General features: G+C 46.0%; 2 protein-coding genes across 2 annotated transcripts; both read right to left on the reverse strand.

Moving 5' to 3' along the window:
* Positions 1-1,406: 1,406 nt before the first annotated feature.
* LOC123930639 (zinc finger protein 599-like) lies at positions 1,407-9,564 on the reverse strand. The gene is made up of 4 exons (XM_045986832.1): positions 9,494-9,564; positions 8,630-8,756; positions 4,092-4,181; positions 1,407-2,009 (listed from the first exon to the last, which is right to left on the reverse strand). The coding sequence occupies exons 1-4, from the start codon at positions 9,562-9,564 to the stop codon at positions 1,407-1,409; spliced, it is 891 nt and encodes a 296-aa protein (XP_045842788.1).
* Positions 9,565-14,319: 4,755 nt separating this feature from the next.
* On the reverse strand, positions 14,320-15,442 carry LOC123930641 (vomeronasal type-1 receptor 1-like). The gene is given in 3 exon segments (XM_045986833.1): positions 14,320-14,657; positions 14,874-14,955; positions 14,957-15,442. Coding segments are annotated over 3 exon segments (888 nt in total). The 5' UTR covers positions 15,425-15,442.
* Between the last annotated feature and the right edge of the window lie 6,216 nt (positions 15,443-21,658).

Consider the following 21,658-nt stretch of genomic DNA (forward strand, 5'->3'; position numbering starts at 1 on the left):
GACTGAAAACCTAGAATACAAGGACAGGCCATGTCACATTCCCATGGATGCAAAGGGCTCATTCTTCACTGAGGAGGGAAAGTCATTCCCTGGCTCACCCATCATCCCAATTATGGACATGTCTTGTTGGCTCTGCCTCCTAACACGTCTCAAGTCATCTTCTACCCACTAACTACAATGCCACCAATGTGGGCCAGTCCGATGACAATGTACTCCTAGACCACCCAGTGGCCTTATCTCTCTACCCCACATCAATTTTTCCCTCTTCAGTCCACCCTCCACACAGCAGCCAAGGGTAAATTCAGAGACAAGATCATGCTACTTCCTTGCTGAATCCCTTCCTCAGCCTCCCAGAACAGTCAGAATAAAATCCACAAGCCCTGTTCTCATCTTACTGCTCACCACTCATTTCCTCCAGACACACTGGCATTCAGCTGTTTCCTCTAATAAGGCCAGTTCTCGCCTGCCTCAATGTCTTCACACATGCTGTTCCCTTTGCCAAAAATGTTCTTCCTCATCGTTGAACATGGCCAGGGCTGCTCCATCCCATATGGGTCTGCATGCTGTCACCCTTTGTGTACTGTCTGCTCCTCTGTCCATGCTTGACAGTGAACATACATCTTCCCACTTATACAAGAAAGGCCTGTGGGGAAATGACATGACTGAGGTCACCCAGATGGTGATGGGCACAGCTTGGAAGTGCTAGAACTCCAACTGTCCCAAGGACCCAAGCCCTCAGCCACTGGACCACTCTTCCCAATGGACATCTGTCCTCCATGCCTAAGTGCTGACCCTGATTATGCAACATAAGGAGTCCAGACACATTACTGTCATAGCGGCAGCATTGCTACACCACCCCTCTGTGTTACCATGTGTTCTTCCCTTCCAGACAGCAAGGCCCATGTCTCAGCCACCCGTGTATTTCCACGACACAAGGTACATGTGGGTTAATGGGCACGAAGGATGGGGTTCTCGTGACTCCTGCCCATCATACCAGCAAGAGCACAGCAAGCCTGTGGAAACACAGAAAGCTAGATGGGGGAGACAATGGACCATGAGGGAGGAGGGCCCTTCATCTACAAAGCACATTGCTTCTGCTATGGGACAAAGTGAGGCCAGGTCTCTTTGCAGGTCATGTGACAGTAAAGAACTCTCATGCGTGGAAAGAAGGTCCCTCTACTGAGAACCATGTCGCATTTTGGGAGACTGGCCTCTAGTCTCTGTAGTGCTAGGGCTCAGCCACAGGTAAAGGTAACATTGCAGCCGGAGCACAAACTGCATGTGTATGAAACATACGCAGTATGCAGGGAAGCCATGGGTATGAACTCTCAGATGCCAAGTAACATTCTCCTTACGGTCAAACACTTTGCCACTGCCATACTTTAAAAAGGTGTCTTCAAGAAGAACTAGGTATGAGTTCTCTGATGTTGACTGAGGCCTGCCTTCTGGTCAAAGGCCTTCCCACATCTCTTACACTTGTAGGATTTTCCTCCACTGTGAATCTTTTTATGAGTAGTGAGGGTTGAGCTGTAGCTGTAGGTCTTTCCACACTCACTGCACTCATAGAGCTTCTCCCCAGAATGACATCTCATGTGTCGAGTTACAGAAAAGCTGTTACAAAAGGCTTTCCCACATTCTTTGCACTCAAAGGGTTTTTCTCCAGTGTGGGTTCTATTATGCCGTATAAAATCAGAGTGGCGGGCAAAGGCCTTTCCACATTCACTGCATGCATAAGGCTTCTCTCCACGGTGAATCCGCTGGTGCTCCGTGAGGTGTGACCTGCGGCTGAACGCCTTCCGGCATTCGATGCACACATAGGGCTTCTCCCCAGTGTGAACCCGCTGGTGTTCTGTGAGGTGTGACCTGCGGCTGAAGGCCTTCTCACACTTGATGCACTCATAGAGCTTCTTCTTAATGTGAATGCTGTAGTGTCCAGTGAGATCTGCCTTCTTGAGAAAGGCCTTCCCACACCTTTTGCATTTATAGGGTTTTACTCTAGTGTGAATCCACTGATGTTGAAGAAGGAAATGATTCTTGATAAACTCTTTCCCACATTCCTTGCATTTGTAGGATTTCCCCCCTCCATGAATCAAGGGATCTTTCCTTGATAATTGTGATTCACACTCCAGGAGAGCATCTCCTGGAGAGACTTGCTCCTGTAAATCATTTCTGCCCAGATTTTTACTTGTTACCAAATCATCACACTCAGGGTTCACCTTTTCAGGGCGGGATTCATTGTAGGGGACTGTCCCTGTCCTTATGTGCCCTCCCTGTTTTTCTGATGGTCTTTCTTGTTCCCTGGCTTCTCCCAATGTGGGAACACTGGAGTCTTCCTCAGTCAGTAACCTGTGGGGCGAGCATCCCTCAAACAAGGCTGGTGGAGAAGCAGAATGCTCTGTAGTATTGCTTTTTGCTTTGTCATCTGAAGGGAATCCAATGCACAAAAGAGGCCCATTAGCAATGCCAACATATACAAGGAACAAACTCACTAAGCCAGTGGGAAAAAGAAGATGGAAACAGGGCCACTGATACCTGATGGATTTTCACATCTCTGAAACTCAGGTTTGTATTTTTTTTTCTTTTTGCTGGTCCTTGGATTCTTGACATCTTTAAAGGAACAACCTTGGGGAGAATTTGGGGTAGGGACCAGAGAAGAATCCCTTCCTCACTATCCAGATGGGAGGTAAATGATGACACCATGTGCTGTGTTTATTCTAATAAAGGATGTCACAGGGAGCACTGTGAAGGGGGTGTCTAACCCAGCCCAAATGAGAGAGAAAGACAACTGGAAGGTGTCTTGAGATCTGAGTCCTACAAAGCAAGAGTTTACCACAAACAGAAAGTGAGAGGGTGCTGCAGCCAGAGGAGGCAGAATGTACAAGGTGCAGTCTAGAGAGAACCTTGGATGCTGAGGGAACTTCAGAGCATGAGAGGATCGGGGAGATGTGGCTGGAGATGCAGACAGGGTGCAGACTGCAGAGTTTGTAAGGGTGAGAGTAAGTACAGCCACGGCCACTCCCAGGACAGTATCTACAAGGGAAAGGGTGAGCAGGACCTGCCAGGGCGACATATTAAACCTACTGTGTGAGGAAAAGCTACGTGACTAAAACACAGACAAAAGCTAGAGAAATTTGAAATATTCAAGATATTAAAGAGAAGCTATGCAAATGAAGAAGTTAATAACAAGGTTGTCAGCTCTCCTCAAATCTACCTGTAAGTTCATCACCAGTCCAGATAACAAGATTTTCCATGAAACTCAACAAGCTGATTCTAGAATTTATATGCAAGAGTATATAAAGGCCAAGAATGTCACTGGAAAAAGAATAATGAGATGGGGCTTGCCCTCCAAGTATTAGGGTTATGATGAAAGTATGGACATCGAGACAGCATGGTACTGGCAGAGCCATAATGAAAACTAGCAGCAGGACACCACAGTACTCAGAAATAGACTCAGGGATACAAACAGCTTTCACTGCCTGCGGACATGGCACAGTGGGTCAGTGGCAGAAGAAAGGGCTGTATAACAAATGGAGCTAAAAACCTGGCAACTCACATGCAGGAAAAAGTTAGTGCATTTCTACTGTATGTCATACACAAAGTTAGTTCTGTTAGTAAGCAACCGAAAAAGGAATGTAACTTGAGCCTGGTGTAAGGAAAGACTTCCTAGCAAGACATGAAAAGCAGTAATCATAAAAGATAAATTGATCTGACTAAATAAAATACGAGTTTCTTTTAGTCAAAAGGTGCTTTAAAGAAAATTTCTAAAAAGCTAAGGTCTAATAGAATACAACTGCAGCACAAAGAATGAGTAAAAGGTTAGCTTCAGGAATATAAAGAAAAATCTGACAAATCAGAAAGGGAATAGCTACCATCTTAGTGATTCCCAATGGAGACAAAGGGAGAGGAGACACATCTCAGCCTAGAACATGGCAGGGACTATGGGAAGGATGGCAGGTGGCTCTAAAGACCTTCTCCACCAGCCAGGACTCAAAAGACAGGAAGAAACCAAGAAGGAGGCTGCATGTCCCTGCATGGAGGCAAAGAGAAGACTTACCTAGTGAGACCAGGAGCCTGCAGGTCTCCCTCATCACCTTCCAGTACAGTGTCCTCTGGGGTAGGTCCAATAATTCCCATTCCTCCCAGGTGAAGGTGACAACCACATCTTTGAAGGTCACTGATGCCTGGAAAGTCAAACACAGTAGCATTATGTGCTTTATGGCTATTGGGTGGGACCAGAGCCTGCAACTTAGTGTCTGGTGAAGGTGTACAGAGGTCCAGCCCTGAATCATTGAGGCCTCTTGAAGGCTAAGCTCTGAGCTGGACTTAAGAGGGAGGCAGACATGGCTGAGAGAGAAGCCCTCCATGGTGGAAACAATGGAGAATGACACAATCACATTCCTACGAGGCCCATGGGGACAGATGATAAGTGGTCTGGGACATCAGAGGGACAGGGAAATAATCATGATAATTCCAATAACAGAAAAGCAGCAGCCCAAGCCAAACCTCCCTGGTCCTTCCTGTGTGCCTGCCCTGGGCTGTGGGCTTCACATGCTCTGGTAAAGGGATGAAATGTTTGCAGCTCTGAAGGTGTGTACCTTGCGGAAGCCATTTCATTTCTCTGAGCCTCGATTTCCCCTGTCAGTATAATAGTTCTCTAACTTTGTCAGGTTATTTGAGAATCCAAGGGAAAACATTCCTAAAGCCAGCACTCGAGTCTCTGGATCATGACAGTGCTCTGTACATTTATTAACCCTTCCATCACCATGAAGATAAATGGCATCATCAGCTCCACATCACAGGGAGTTTAGGCTCAGGGAGCTACAGTGAGTCACCTGAGAGTTCCCAGTCTACACCCCAGAGGTAGGATTTGAACCTAGGTCCTTCTGGCCCAGGTCTGTAGTAACCTTGACACTGTTCCACTACTGTAGGTGAAGCACTTTTTTTTTTTTTAGTAAAAATTATTTATTTGAGAGAGAGAGAGAGCACGAGCAGGTGGTGGAAGGCGGCAGAGGGAGAGGGAGAAGCAGACTCCCCACCAAGCAGGGAACTCAATGTGGGTCTCAACCCCAGGGCCCTGAGGTCATGAGCTGAGCCGAAGGAAGATGCTTAACTGACCAAGCCACCCAGGCACCCCAGGTGAAGCAGTTCTAATAACAGTTGCTGTTAATCTACTTCTGCCATCCCTGACCACTCTTCCTTGGACAAGGACAGAGGACGGCAGCCATCCTCACCCTCCTCATGCAAGAGGCACAAAAGGGGGTGATACTCATCCTGGGAGCGGTAGGGCCTGGGCCATCTCCCCACCCCGACTCGGGCCCACCAGCCTTCTCAGAGGCCCCAGGAGATTCCGCAGTGAGCTATCGCTCAGTTTTCCCTTCCTGAGTCCTGACAACATGTGTCTCTGAGTCACGAACACCATATGGACCAGGGAACCCAAGTGGCTGAGAACAATGCCACAAAGGCAGCAGCCTCTGACTGGCTGTGATGTGTTTCCTGGTGAGGGCGGGGTGAACGTCCAGCAAATGACAGGACATGCTCCCCTTCCCAAGACACATCTCAGCAGGTGGCATGGGAGGGGGGTGCTTGGCAATCACAAGGCCCTCTGGTGCCTCCTTAAACTACTCTCCTCACTGCCTCTGTCCACAAGTTTTCCCAATCTGGGAAGGCTCCTCTTGCTCTCCTTGTTCTCACACTCACCTGTAGGGGAAATCCCTGCCCACCTCACAAAGGTTAATATAGGTGTCATCCTTGGGCCTCCCCAGCCCACTGTGGTTGGAAACACAGGCTCTGGTAGTTAATGGACAATATGTGATGTTCAACTACTTCAGAGCTGCGTGACCTTGGGTAGGTAACTTAATGTCTCTGAGTCTCCAGTTCCTCTTCTGTAAAGCAGGGATGATAATAACACCTAACCCTGAGGGACGGGAATTGAATGAGACGAAACACAGTAACTGTCCCTCAAAGCAAATCAAGGGCTCAGTAAAATCCAGCCATAGCCATGTTTGGTTATTCTTATTTTTTCTCCTTGCTGCTCAAGCACCCTGGCTTGAGGAGGCTCAACCTGGCGCTCAACTCTGCACAAAAATGCAAGTTCCCGAGCATTTTTCAGGGGGCACTTTAGCTAGAACTGGAAAGATGAAGTGGATTTGAGCAGTGGCCTGAGGAATGCACCAGGATGCCTGCTGAGCTCCAGAGACCGTGTCCTGGGCGGAGGAAACGGCCAGGGCAAAGGCTGGCAAGTGAGCAAGAGCTCGGCAAGTGGAGGAGGGCGTAGCTGCAGGGCCGTGAGATGGGGGAAAGGGAAGACGTGTGGGAAGACACAGAGCAGTTGCAGGCACAGGTGCAGCAGGCTGCAGGGAGGGGGGCGGTGGTCGAATGTAGATTCTAAGTGTGACAAGACCCCACTGAGGGGGTCTCATTCTCCAACTAGCTGTCGAGGTCCCGTTACGGCTCTGATAGAGCAGCGAAGAGCAATCACAGCCCCCGTTGGACAAAGATCACCAACAAGGACTAAATAACTGAGCAAGATGATGCCGATGGCATTAAGATTTCTGAGGCCAAGGGAGGAAAGGACAGGATCAAAGAGATGGGGCCTTGTTAAAACGAAAGCTGGGGACGGCCTTCCTGCAGACAGGCACTGGAATGGCAGGAAAGAAGGGAGGGGGCACATGCTGGAGACACCTGCGCACTGTTGTGTGTTCATGTCTAAAGCCACACTATGGGGGCTCCTGGGTGGCTCAGTGGGTTAAAGCCTCTGCCTTTGGCTCAGGTCATGATCTCAATGTCCTGGGATCGAGCCCCGAGTTGGGCTCTCTGCTCAGCAGGGAGCCTGCTTCCCCTCCTCTCTCTCTGCCTGCCTCTCTGCCTACTTGTGATCTCTGTCTGTCAAATAAAAAATCTTTAAAGCCACAGCATACCCCAGCACTGCCACCGCTGACTGTTTAATGCAGCTACTCTTCACATAAAAATAAACGAAAAGTAATCTTGTCATTTTAAGTGGCAAGCCCGCTTTACTCGTAATAAACAGATGGCAATTACAAAGATGAATCCAGTAACCTTTCTGGCTCCCAGGGCCTGAGGGCCCTTTTCATCCCAGCAGAGAAGGAGTGATTCCAAAAATACTGCTCCCACTGTGAGTCTGCCCCTAGGCTTTCTTCCCCTAGTCTTCTGTTGCATACAAGCCTGAGACAGGGGAAACCCCAGGGCAGGATTCCCCTGGGGTAAGCCCCTAAGATCATCACACGACAAGGGGCTCCACTCCCTGAGAACAGTGTCCAGAGTGATGCTACCAGGGCAGTGTTGGACACTGGAGGACACACATCACACATATGCCCTCTCTGACCCCTTCAAGCCACAGGGAGGAAATGCTGATATTCCCACGGACCCCAAGAGATGGAAGACAAAGGCACTGATGAGACTTACTCAAGGTCACAGCCCTGGGAAGGGCATAGCCAGAATGGCTCCTGAAGCCTCTACACTGCTAACAAGCTCTTTCCTGAAGCTCGGTTCACTCAGATGGAGCAGGACAGGGGGATTCTGAGAAGCCGCATTTCTCTCTCCCCACACTGCCAAGAGGACAAGACCAGAGCAAAGGCCTCCCTTGGACCCCAAAGATCACAGAAATGAATGGCTACGACCAGCATTTACTGGGCATTCCCTGTATTTACTATGCTGCCTTTCACACTCTGCCTCCCACATCTGTCACCAGGACCCCAGAGGGAAGAACTGCAATTGGCACATTCACAGCCAAGGAAGCGGACTGTCCCACACGGTGCAGTGGCAGACCTCGGAGCTGAACCCAGGCTGTCAGCTTTGTAACCCATTTTGCACACCTGTGACACACGCTGCGACTATGAGGGGGCTGAGGGTGACATGGGGAACAGAGCATTCCAGGTACTATGTGGGGGCTGCAGGGAGCCTCCTTCCTGCCGTCCCTGCCTCCTCTCCCCTCCACATATAGAGGAAGCCTATTAAGACTTGACCCAAGAGCCAGTCCTTGTTACTATAGTGGTGAGTATCCCCTCCTGTCACGCGGGAGACCGGGTTCGATTTCCCGACAGGGAGGCTGCGGAGTGCTTTGGGGCGCCAGTGGGTTGAGCCTCTGCCTTCGGCTCCAGTCGTGGTCTCAGGGTCCTGGGATTGAGCTCCGCATCGGGCTCTCTGCTCAGGCAGGGAGGCTGCTTCCCCGCCCCCTCTGCCTGCCTCTCTGCCTACTTGTGATCTCTCTCTCTCTCTCTCTGTCAAATAAATAAATAAATAAAATATTTTAAAAAATACTTGACCCAAATCGCATTCCTCTTCTCCTCCAAATCCTCCAGGGCTCCCGCCAACCTCAAAGAGGCCCGGTTCCTCGGCTTGTCATTCCAGCCCTGCCCCCGATCTTGGTGCCGTCTTCCCACCAGGCTGAATGGAGAGCGGCGATTCCGCGCAGTTCGGCCCCACTTCCCCGCGTTCGCATCCCTCGGGGCAAGTGCCTGGGACAGCCCTCCACGCCTGCTGGTCCAGAGCTGGGAACCTAACAAGGCGGGCTCCCAGGCACAACGGGACGCAAGACAACACTATCCTCCATATGGAGGCGCTGGGACTGCATCGCTGAGGGTCCACAGGGCCGGAGGGGTCGTCCACTCACCTGTGCCGGGTCCATCCGCTCATCTGCCGCCTCCGCGGGACCCTGTGCGCTGACCGGATGCCGCGATAGGTGGGAGGCCGTGGAGGGTCCCAAGGGCTCCGCTGAGCCGCCGCACACACCCTCAGCCCTGCCTCAGGGCAAGGGGCCACAACGCCTCTTCTGAAGCTTCCCTGGCCCGCCGCCTCAAGCCCACTGAGGGTCCCGAGGCTGCGACCTCGCGAGCAGAGCTGGGACAGCCCAACACAACCTCCACGAGGACCGCGCGCAGCTCTCGCAGCTCTCGCGGAGCGCGGGATCCCAGCTCTGTGCTGTGATTGGTCCAGCGCTACCGCCTCTTGCCGCTGAGCCTGCTGGGTGATAAGGTTCCCGCAGCTCCGCCTGCTGCCTCAAGGGGCGCTCTTCCAGAAATCACCTCACAGGACCCGCGGCGCCGGCCTGAGGGCCTCTGGGAAATGACGTCACCAGGTTCTGGGGGTGGGACGGGGCTTCTTCGCTTCTTAACCCGCCACCACCGCGTTTCTGGGGCGCGGCTTCTCTGATTGGGGGGAATGCTTGTATGTGTTGTCTCGTGTGTGCCCGAAGTGTGCCCGGCTCCTAAAAGGACGCGGCGGACGGTGACGCCACGCAGAGTCCACCCCTCGGAGATCAGAGCTAACCCGCGGCCTTCGCTGCTCTTCCGTTCCAGGGATACTGAAGCTGGAGAGTCAGTTCTGTGGGATGCAGTAGTGGTCAGGGACGACAGGGAAAACGCTTCTGGGGCTCAAGTTGGAGGGGAGAGGGGGACTCTCGGACAGCTTTACATCACGCGGCGAGAGCACTGTCTCCTTTTCCCTCCGAAAATCCGTTTTTCCCCTGCCTGCGTACTCGCGGACTGAATCCCTATTCCAGCCAGCGAGCAGCACCATCTCACCAATGGGGAATTTCTTACTCCGCATTCCGAGGCGTAACCTGTTTCTTTCAGCGGTGTGACACCTGAGGTCTATTTGAAAGGGAGAGGTATTTGCCAAGTTTCCTTTTCCATTGGCATGGTGACCATGACGGTCATGGTCTGGAGTGTGTAGAAAGTGACCATATGAACCCCGGGATGAGCGGGTCTTCTTGATCTCCATCTGTTTGCTGTAATTGCAATGATTGTATCTACCGGGGAAATTGAAATTGTCTCTGAAACCCATTTGTGGAAAGTAAATTGCTCCCTACCGGTTTTAGTCTACCAGCAAAAGTTATGCAGGATGTTACCAACCGCCTCTGCTGTGCATTAACATCAATTCAGTAAAAACCCACCTTGAGAAGATGCCCTGCGTTCCCGTGACCTTTTTTTCCTGAGAAGTTTCACATGATCATGGTTACACTGATCTGCGTCCTCAGATCAGAAGTTGGCTTCTCCTACACTGGTCACCTTCTGTGTGAGCTTAGTCAAGGAGGACTCCAGAGTTGTGTCCCAGGTGGAGGCATGGATTTGTCCTTACCTGAGATAGGGAGGTGTGGTGGTGGTGGTGCAGATGGAGGAGCTTGGAAACAGTATGATCTCACTTTTGAACACATTTTGTTTTAGAATCTATTAAACGTCCAAATGAGGCTGACTGTAGACATTTCAATATAGAGCTCTTTTTTTTTTTTTTTTTTTTTGGTAAAAAATGTCAGCATTTTGATTTACTGATAGATTGATTTCTAGAATGCTCATAGCCTGCAATCCAGACTCCTCAACAGAAGAGGAAATTAATGTTCAGAGATACCACAAGGCAAAATGTCTCATATATGGATTTCTGCAATTAAGTCCAGTGTTTTAAGAAAAGTAAATACAGAAGCGGTTTAGCTGGGGAGTATTTAAATACTGCTTGACGAAAGGAGTGTTCCTTGTTCCTATGTCTCAAACTAGGACCACCTGTGGTGTCATTTACACTCTAGAGCTGTATGGGAGATCAGGTTGATGTAGATGCCAGATGAGGCCAAACCCTTGTGTGGCCCCTTCCCTTGCCTCATTCTCAGTCCTTGCCCTTCCATTTTCCCTGATAATTTCTCCTTAATAAATCACACATCATTGAACCCTGTGCCAGCTTCCGCTTCTACAAAACCCAACCTCAGACAGGACACATGTGGTCAAAACCTAAAATATTAATCATGTGAAGTATATCCAGGATATTAAAGGTTATTTTCCATAATAAGATGAGCAAGGAAAATCAAGAAAACTTGCCTAAATGAGTCCTGATATGAACAAAGCTCTGCAGTTTTAGAGGAGGGTTAGAATGTGATGGTGACTCTCTTTGTGGGGGAGTGCCTGTCTCTCTGGTCAATCCCTGATGAACAGGGGACGTGGTGTTCTCTGTTGTGTGACTTTATGTCTGTGGTGGATCTCTAATGGTTGTGTTTTACACTAGGTAGTTCTTTAATTTTGGCATTTCTTCCTAGTGCTGGTGTTCTCAAACTTGAAGGTACATCAGAATCACTGGAGAAATAAGAACACAGAAGCCCTGATGTGACTGAGGTAAGAAAGGACCTAAGCATTTGTGTTGATAACAAGTTGCCCAGGTGATTTTGAAATGACATGGTTTGAGTGTCTTGGCTGTTCAAGGATTGCGAAGTAAGAATGAAGATTAAAGGGGTGACAATATATACAGTTTTTAAAATATGGTCTTTAAAATACGGAAGGGTCTGAAAATCATTATTGCTATTAGCGCAGTAATATAAGACTCTGAAGCTGGTTACGAATAGGAAAGCACTCTATGGATTGCTAACTTGCAGCCCATGTTTCCTGGAAGGCTCATTGCAAGTCCAGAGAAAGCACAGGGTAGAGAAGGAGACCTCTAACGCAGGTAAAGGAAGTAAGAAAATCTTAATTCTTGAGGAAGCAAGATCCCACCCTAGATAGGTCTCCTAGAGACAGGGAGATTCTTTTACTTTTTAAAGATTTTATTTATTTATTTATTTATTTATTTGAGAGAGAGAGACAATACAAGCTGTGGGAGAGGCAGAGGGAGAAGCAGACTCCTCGCTGAGCAGGGAGCCTGATGTGCAGCTCAGTCCCAGGGGCTGGGGTCATGACCCAAGCTGAAGGCAGACACCTAACTGACTGAGACACCCAGGTGCCCAAGGGAGATTCTTCTATAAGGTGAAGTCACAAACAAGAATGAATGTGTACCATTAGGTAGAGAATGATTCTATTTCCTCCTTAGTACTTGAGCTCCTAACATTAGAAATATGCTAAATGGGAGAGAGCTGAATTTCTCAGGCTTGGAAGGGACCTCCAGGACTATAAACTGGTTTTCACTGAACTGAGCCAGGGATACATAGTCTCATTGTTGACTGGACACCCAATTACAGTCACTACACTACAAAATTTTGTTGCCGTATAACAGAGTTAGAAACCAGCCTGACTTCTGAAGGTTGGTAGAAGGAGTATCAGATATCTGAATATTCACCTTCCTCACTTACACATCCTCCATCTCCTTTCCTTTCTCGAAAATCCAGTTCTGGTGTCCAGGCAGCACAATAATTTCCAAATCCACAATACAATTCCCAAACCCGGGGTGATATACTGAATCAAGGACAGCCACTGATAAGAGATGTCAGCACTTAATTCTGTGATCACCTCTGACCTCTTAAATTCCCACAATTGACTCCATTTCTTTCATGTGACCATTCGTTTCCCTGATCCTTCCCTTGCCCTTTCACCTGTGGGCTGAGCGCTGGCTGACTATCACAGCTTTGGTGTGATGTATCAGGAAAGGGATGCTATTGTGTCAAGGGCTGGAAAGAAGAAGAAAGACTCAGGGCCACTGTTACTTCCTCAGTGGAAGCTGATGGAGGTGAAAACACTGACCCCACTGGCAGAGATCCTATGCGATTCATGGGAAATGGTTAGTAAATTCTGAGAGGGGAATTCAGAGGAAAAGTTTTCTCAACAGGAAGATAAGCAGAGGGGATTTAAGAGAGACTCTGCACAGTATTTGTAGTTAAATTATAAACCTTTTGGAAGAATCTTCATCAGTTGTAGATGGCATTCCCACCCTGGATTGAGAAGATGAGGAAGGAGAAGAGGGATAGTGTGTCAGTCTGAATATTCACTTTAACATTGTATAGGGATGAGTCAGCTCAAAATATTTATAGGGAAAAAAGTCATTTTAATTTAACAGTAACAAAACTAAATTTATGAAATCACTACATATAATAAAAATATATGATAGGACTATAACTTTAAAAAGCAAAAATAAGAGAAAGGGAAAAGGGAAGAACTGGGAATCACTGGGAATAGACACCATAAAATGATTTGAAATTAGAGATGGTATATCAATGGATATGGCAATTTCTTTCATCAATGTCTTATAGATTTTAATGTCAAATGTATTCCTAGGTATTTTATTCTTTTTGATGCAATTAAACTGTAATAATATTTATTTTCTTTAAAGATTTTATTTGTTTATTTGACAGACAGAGATCACAAGTAGGCAGAGAAGCAGGCGGGGGCGGGGGGAAGCAGGCTCCCTGCTGAGCAGAGAGCCCGATGTAGGGCTTGATCCCAGCACCCTGGGATCATGACCTGAGTTGAGGTCAGAGGCTTTAACCCACTGAGCCACCCAGGCACACCTAAACTGTAATAATATTTAAAGAATTATTAATTAAGGAAATAAATTTAAAATTAAATATATTATTAATAATTTTAAATAAGGAGAGCTGAAATTTTTACCCACAGTTTGAACTCCTATACTGACCTGTTATTTTTTTTTAAACAAATGTTCAGGTTTCTTGGCCTGTCCTATGGGTTCACTCAGAACCTTCTGTCACCATTCTTTCTAATTTCATAGTCTACTGCTCTCCCCACCTCTTGACAATCTACTTTTTTTAAGCTTTTATTTATTTGAGAGAGAGAGAGCATGAGGAGGAGGAAGGTCAGAGGGAGAAGCAGACTCCCAGCTGAGCAGGGAGCCTGATGTGGGACTGGATCCCGGGACTCCAGGATCATGACCTGAACCAAGGCAGTCGCTTAACCCACTGAGCCACCCAGGAGCCCCCACCTCTTGACAATCTGAACACGCAGGATTTCTCGCAATCCCTTGAGGCTCCAGAGGATCTTTTCCAGGTGATTTTCTTTCTGTCAGAAAGAACTGGACTCAATTATGACTAAAAAATATGTTTAAAAAACCCTTGCATGTATTTTTGTAAGACCCAAGGTGAGAGATTTCTCAAAATTTCTTAAACTTAGAAATTTCCTACTTTTTTAAACTTCTTAAAAGAGATTTTATTTACTTATTTGAGGGAGAGAGCGCACACGTGTGCATGAATGGGGCAGGGGCAGAGAGGGAGGGAGAGGGAAAAGCAGGCTCCCTACTGAGCGGGGAGTCCCACATGTGGGTCTTGATCCCAGGACCCCAATATCATGGCCTGAGATTTAGTCAGATGCTTAACCGACTGAGCCACCCAGGTGCCCCTCTTTTACACTATTTCAAAATTCTCTGAATTTCTCCTTTGAAGATCCTAACAGAGTAAGTAATCTTTGTATACTTAAGTATGTGGTATTCATTTTTACCTCTGTTATAAGACAAGGGGCTTTTCCTGGCCTTATAAGCCATGATATCATAATTTTCTATCACACAGTAGTTAATAAAAGGTTCACAAGTGTTTAAATGAATGAGTAAATGCTATTACAACAGACTCATAGCACTGAAACCAGATTGGGACAACAGTTTGTCTTTGCCCTAACAGACAAAGCAGAACTGAGAGACTCAAGTGTCCTTGACCATGAGCACAAAGGGGCTGAGTACTGGAAAACAGGATGAGAGGAGCACAGTGCTGTTCACTTTCCACTGGCCTGGATTTGCAACCACAATCATCCAAACCGCCAAAATAGCATAGAAAGTAGCAAAGAAGCTCACTAGAACCAAGATGGTGTGTGTGGCTCTGGCCTCGTGGGACGTTCTGGGGCCAAGGCGGCTGTTGTGAATGTGCTGTACTCGCTGCTTGTGCCTGAACAAGATGTAGATCATGGAGCCACTAGCCCACACCATGAAGCCCAAACTCAAAAAGTCAGGGAAAAGGGGCGCCTGGGTGGCTCAGTGGATTAAGCCGCTGCCTTCGGCTCAGGTCATGATCTCAGGGTCCTGGGATCGAGCCCCGCATCGGGCTCTCTGCTCCGCAGGGAGCCTGCTTCTTCCTCTCTCTCTGCCTGCCTCTCTGCCTACTTGTGATCTCTCTCTCTGTCAAATAAATTAAAAAAAAAAAAAAATTTAAAAAAAAAAAAAGTCAGGGAAAAAATATGTGACTATATTTAATATTTTAAATCTCAATTTCTCATTCCAGGAACACTGTCCATTATTTCTCACACTAAGATTTTTTGCTATTCGATGGACCATTCATTATTACAAGAATAAATGAATTTATCAAGAGATGTAGTATCCAGCAGAGGAAACAGCAGAAGCCAATGAACTTTGGGGATCTAATCTTGAGTTCCACCCACCTACAAATACTAGGGTTCAGTTTAATAACTTGGTAGCCATTGAGGAGACAGAGAGTGCAGAAGGAAACCCCAGTGCTCACTCTGTAACAATAAAAGATAAATTTACAGGTAGCGTCATTCAGGAAATATTGGGATTCAAAAGCTACCATTGTTTGAGGGATTCCTTTGGAAATAAGGACCACGGAGTAGGCTAGGACCAGTTGGTTGAGTATCAAGTCTGTAGGTCTCAACTTGTGTCCAGTGAGCAAAGAGAAAGTGTAAAGACAAAGAAGGAATGAATTTCCTAGGATCCCAACGCCAGTGTGAATGACAAAGATAATTCCCAATTCCAATTTGCCAGAACCCATTGCATCAGTATCTAGGGGCTGATTTTAATTGAAGCCAGAAAAATGAGAGGGAAAAAATCAGAAATAAATGTCTTGTCCACACTATGCAGAGTATTTTTCAGCACTTATTTTAAAACTTATTTTCTCACTTTAAGTGGATATTAACATTTTATGCTTTTTTGGTGTGTATGCAAAAGCAATTCACTGATGAATGGATTAAAAATAGCCTCTGATAATCATAAAAGTTGCTGAGAGACTATAACTTAATTATTCCAACAACTAAAATGAAAGGATAATTATGTAATATGATGAAGGTGCTAATTATCACTACAATGGCAATCATATTACAATATATAAATGTATCAAATTAACATGTACACATTTACTCCCACGATGTTATGTCAAATATATTTCAATGAAAAAATAAAATCCATTAAAATGGAAAGAAGGAAGAGAAAGAAAACTCTGCCAAATGAACAAAACAAACAAAAGAAATAACATCAGTGCCCACCTGTAAATTTCTGGGTGACTGAGTGAGGGCACGACTGCCCGCAGTTCTCAACAGCTGTGGTGAGGAAGACAGGAGGTCTCTGTATAGTGAGGCAGTCAGTATTGTTTCAGTCTTTTTTCCAACATGACTGAGAAATTAGGAAACATTGTAAGCATAAAGCAAATTTTATATCTGCTTATGGGTGTTTTTCATCTGTTGGAAAGACTGGATAAATACAGAAAACTGCCCTCAGCAGTTAAAACATCTACCAGTCTCAGGTCACTGTGCAGGATGCCTCAGACACCCACATCTGGTGCTACCCCTTTCTGCCTGATTTTATTTACATGGTTTTTTTAAACTGAGGTATAATTGTTATACAACATTATGTCAGTTTCAGGTGAGTGAGATCATGATTTTATATTTGTATATATTGCAAAATGATCACAATAAGTCTACTTAACATCGACACCATACATAGTTACAAATTTTTTTTTCCTGTGATGAGACTTATGAGATCTACTCTCTTAGCAACTTTCCAATGTACAATACAATATTATTAACTCTGATTACCATACCGTTTGTCTGCCCCCCGTGACTTATTTATTTTGTAAGTGGAAGTTTGTTCCTTTTGATTACCCTCACCTGTTTTGCCCATTGCTCTCCACCACTTCACAATAACTCAGAAGTCATAATCCTTCTGACACTGACATCCACATGCAAATTTCAGCTTTTTAAAGTAAAGTGTCATATTTATTACAGTATTTGTGTATTTCTTAAATACTTAAAATGTGCAAAACTGCGTTGCTCTGTGTACTAGGCTTCTACCTTCTTTTCTATATTTTACTGATAGAATTTTCTGGTGTCCCAATAAGCTCTGCGATTTTATTTTGGATCCTGTATATCACGATGGTTTTCAGGAGCATAAGCATTGCATCATAGCAGAACTGATTCTACAGAGTTTTCTCCAGGATATATTCTTTCTTTTTTTTTAAGATTTTATTTATTCCTTTGACAGAGAGAGCACAGCAAGGGGAATGGCAGGCTGAGGTCTAGGGAGAAGCAGGCTCCCCTCTGAGCAGAGAGCCCGGTGTGGGGCTTGATCCCAGGACTCTGAGATCCTGACCTGAGATGAGGGTGGACACTTAACCTACTGAGCCCCCCAGGCACCCCAAGCAGTAATGTTCTTTCCAAGAGTTGAGGATTATGGGAGGGAGGGGGAGTTAGTACTCATAGTGAATATTTACTTAAATTTTACCCATACATGGATTCGTTACAAATATCCATATGAAAATGATAATGTTATAACACCATTTAAGGTTGAAATGAAAAATATAGGAAATCACTAGTGTAATGAACATCAGTTACAAAACAAGGACAAGTGAAGCAAAATAAGAGAAGGGATAAAGAAAGAACCAGGTATCATCTTCAAGAAGAATCACAAAATGAAGTGTAATGATAAAAACATGTGTCAATAAAATTTGCTGTGGGAATTTAAAATGTTTGCTCAAAACTGAGAACCTGACAATTACAACGTTGCTGAGCTACACATCTCACTGGCCCCTGAGGACCTTCAGCAATTTGAAAGCAATAAAGACTCATTATTTCTGCCGATCGTAGGGGTTCTGTGGAGCCTGGGGGAGGCTCTGAATTCACTGCCTCTTGCTCTTCTGACAGTGTCTGGTCAGAATATTATTGATTTTTTCTGCTTGACAAAGAAGAGTCTTATAAATGGAACGCATATCTGGGTGCAATCATACCGTAGCTCAGAGATTTTATGGGCAGAGAGAGAGAAAGAGACAGAGAAATACAGGAATGGGTCAGTCCACAGGGCAGTCCTTGGAGGGTAGAGAGTGTCAGATTAGTCTGACAACAAGACAACCGAGGCACTTTGATAACTGTTTAAATTCCAGGATAACATATCCACTTTGAGATTTCAAGCCCTAGTTATTCTTTTACTCACAGCCCCACAAGCTTTTCGCCCTATTTATCTTTACACAATATTTGCATTTCTGTACACGACAGACAGACGAGCCCTTCACTGGTCTAAATGAGAAACAGGGTGAGCAGTCTTCCACTGATGACAGAAATTTAGAGACACGTCACTGAAGACCCCATTTTAACAGTTCTTTTTTTTTTAGATTTTATTTATTTATTTGTCAGAGAGAGAGAGAGTGAGAGAGCAAGCACAGGCAGACAGAGTGGCAGGTAGAGGCAGAGGAAGAAGCAGGCTCCCTGCCGAGCAAGGAACCCGATGTGGGACTCAATCCCAGGACGCTGGGATCATGACCTGAGCCGAAGGCAGCTGCTTAACCGAGCCACCCAGGCGTCCCTGAAGACCCCATTTTAGCACAACATACCCCTGCTCAAAACAAAACAGAACAGAACACAAAACCATGTGCGCACACACCGGCAGCAAAAGTCACACAGACACTAGCTGTCCCCTCAGAGTGGGGGCTCACCTTCTGTAGGTTGTTACTCACAGCCTGTGTCTTGATGCCTTGAGACTGGACGCTGCTCTGGTCCCTGTGTTTTGTGAGAAGCGACTGAGAGAAGTTTCAAAACAATGTAACTGAGGAGAGAGGGGAGATGTTGGGCAGCCCTGAGGCAGATTGACGAGACTGGTGACATGCGTCTGGTTTCCTCAGCAAATGCCTTTCCTAAACTTTGTATGTGTTTGGTCATCTTATCTACCCTTTCTTTCTCTCTCTCTCTCTCTCTTTCTTTCTCTCTCTCTTTTTCTCTTTTCAACTATCATCTTTCCATCTATCTACTATCTGTCTACCTGTCACTTATGGGTCTGTATATCTATTATCTATCATCTACCTAAGACATTTGCCACCCCTGCTACGAGCTCAGAAGGCCAATGTTTAAAAGAATCATCCTGGATTTCCTGATGTGGGTATTTTCCAAGAATATGATACCTACCTGGAAAGAAAAGCTGTTTGCACAGTTTGGGTTTGCTCCCAGGACAAGGACTGCCACCATGGCATCTGTGAAGTGTCTCAGTAGGACACATAGAGATAAATGTTTGGTCTGTGATCTCATGTGCTTGCCGGGAAGTGATTATCATTTCACCTGTAAGTGCAGTGACAGTGTCTGCATGGGGAGTAGAGATTAATTCTAATTAATCCCAAAATAACTAAAAAAAAATTGGGGATTTCAAAAGACTTCTGAAAGCTATTAAAAGTGCCAATAGGATATCCATTAAGAGTGACAGAGGGGAGGCCCCTGGGTGGCTCAGTCAGGGAAGTGTCTGAATTTGGCTCAGGTCTTGATCTCAGGGTCCTGGGACCAAGCCCCACACCAGGCTACATGCTCAGCAGGGAGTCTGCTTTTCCCTCTCTCCCTCCCTCCACATTGTGTGATCTCTCTCTAAAATAAATAAAATCTTCAAAATTTTTTTTGTTTAAAAAAGGGTGGCAGTGGGGCGCCTGGGTGGCTCAGTGGGTTAAAGCCTCTGCCTTCGGCTCAGGTCATGATCCTAGGGTCCTGGGATTGAGCCCGGCATCGGGCTCTCTGCTCGGCAAGGAGTCCGCTTCCTCCTTTATCTCTGCCTGCCTCTCTGCCTACTTGTGATTTCTGTCTGTCAAATAAATAAATAAAATCCTTTTTTAAAAAAAGGGTGGCAGAAACAGATGGAGAGAACCTACTTTTGAAATAGTTTAGTCCTGGGTTGCCTGGGTGGCTAAGTTGGTTAAAGCCTCTGCCTTTACCTCAGGTCATGATCTCAGGGTCCTGGGATCGAGCCCCTCCCAGGCTCTCTGCTCTGAGGAGAATCTGCTTCCTCCTCTCTATCTCTCTTCCTGCCTCTCTGCCTACTTGTGATCTCTGTCTGTCAAATAAATAAAACCTTCAAAAAAAAAGAAATAATTTCGTCCTAATGGAATGTGGAAGAATACCTTTTTATCTAACTAGTGAAAGAAAGAGTTTGATCAAATGTCTTAGTTTGAGGGCTCTATTTACAGAAGATAATTCCTTCTCATTTCTGAGAGCACTGAGCACAGTGAAATTGCAGGGAAAAACAGTGTGGATGGAGGAAGAAAGTATATCCAGAGTTGTGTGAATAAATAGGGTATTGTGGGGGTGCTTATTTGTTCAGTATTTTAACAAATATTTATTGTGTAGTTTATGGGTTTCAGGCACATTTCTCGGCATATGGAATATATCAGTACACAAAATATAAATAGAAATCCTGGAATTTATTCTGTAGTTAATGAAAAAGGGAACAATGCACCTGTGATACTAAGTCACACAGTGCATTAGAAGGTCATACAGAAACAGGAAGAACAGGGTACAGGTGATAAAAAGATCAAGGATTTGAGATGGATTAAAGTTGTGATTGACCCTCCCTCCCCCAGACCCCCACCTGCCTGGTCCCTGTTTGAGGGAGAGTGGTTTCATGGGCTCCTCTTCACCTTTCTAGCGGGCACTTCTTGCTGTGGGGACCTTGAAGGCTGTCCTTGGCCTGGATTCCTGAATCCTGAATCCAGTTCAGGGCTTATATGATAAAGTCCACATTTCTGGCGACCAGCGCAATGTGAAGCCAAAGATTGTTCCTGGGATGGGGAGCAGTGTCTGGAGGCTTGGAGGCGAGGCTGAGTGGATAGTATTCAGGGAATCATGTCTGCTTTATATCTGGTAGGAATTGAGAGGGCAGTGGGGGCAGGATCCTGTACTGGAACTACTGGCTAAGCAGTCGGGCCTCTGTTCTGAGGGTCTGGGGAACCACAGAAGATTTGGAGCAGAAAAAGGAGGTGATCTGACTCATCATGAACAAGTCCTCTGGGAAATTCTGAATGGAGAACCAACTGTGGGGGTGAGGAAGGAGAAAAGTGCAGTAGTCTGGAACAGTGCTGAAGGTTGCTGGACGAGAAAGGGGGCCATGGAAGTGGAGGAGGTGGTTGGATTCTAGATCTCTGGGAGCTGGATGACTGCAGGGTTTGGGTCTAGCACCACAAGAATGGAAACACCATCAGCTGAGGTGGGGTCGGGAGTAGGATTCACTTTCTGGGGCAATAATCAACCAGTAGGAGGAGGAAAAGAAAGGTGACTTGGCTGTAGGAACCAGTGTGTTCAGACACTTAGGGATGACAATGAGTTGGGTGTTCAGCAAATGAATTGCAGGTCTCTATTATGTCTGCTGGGCACAGAAAATTGAGGGATGGGGGCAGAAGTCAGTCATGGAATGGCAGCCTGAGGTGATCTGGAGACTCCAGGGGAAGTTACTACAACAGTCCAGGGGAGGGCTGATTGTAGCTGGATCATAGCAATGGCTTTGAAGTTGGGAGAAGAAGTTGGTTTTTCTTTTTTTTTTTTCAAAAAAATTTTTTAAAGATTTTATTTATTTATTTGACAGACAGAGATCCCAAGTAGGCAGAGAGGCGGTAGAGAGAGAAGAGGACGCAGGCTCCCCGCTGAGCAGAGAGCCCGATGTGGGACTTGATCCCAGGACCCTGGGGTCATGACATGAGCTGAAGGCAGACACTTAACTGACTGAGCTACCCAGGTGTCCTTGTAGATGAGTCAGTATTTTCTTACCTGTCTTATTTCAGTTTTTATGTTGTCATTTTTTAATAATGGAAGCCCGTTATTTTCATATAGTTTGTGTATATCTTTTGATAAGTTTTATATTTGGCTTGAGAGCTCCTTCTCTTTAATTTTACAAGTATGTTTTCTTCCACAATCTTGCAAGAGTTATATATTTCTATTGAAGTCTTATCTGAAATTAATTTTTCTGTATGATTAAGAGCAGAGATGAAAACTGG

Source organism: Meles meles, chromosome 19 (genome assembly GCF_922984935.1).
Source record: "Meles meles chromosome 19, mMelMel3.1 paternal haplotype, whole genome shotgun sequence".
Taxonomy (NCBI): domain Eukaryota; kingdom Metazoa; phylum Chordata; class Mammalia; order Carnivora; family Mustelidae; genus Meles; species Meles meles.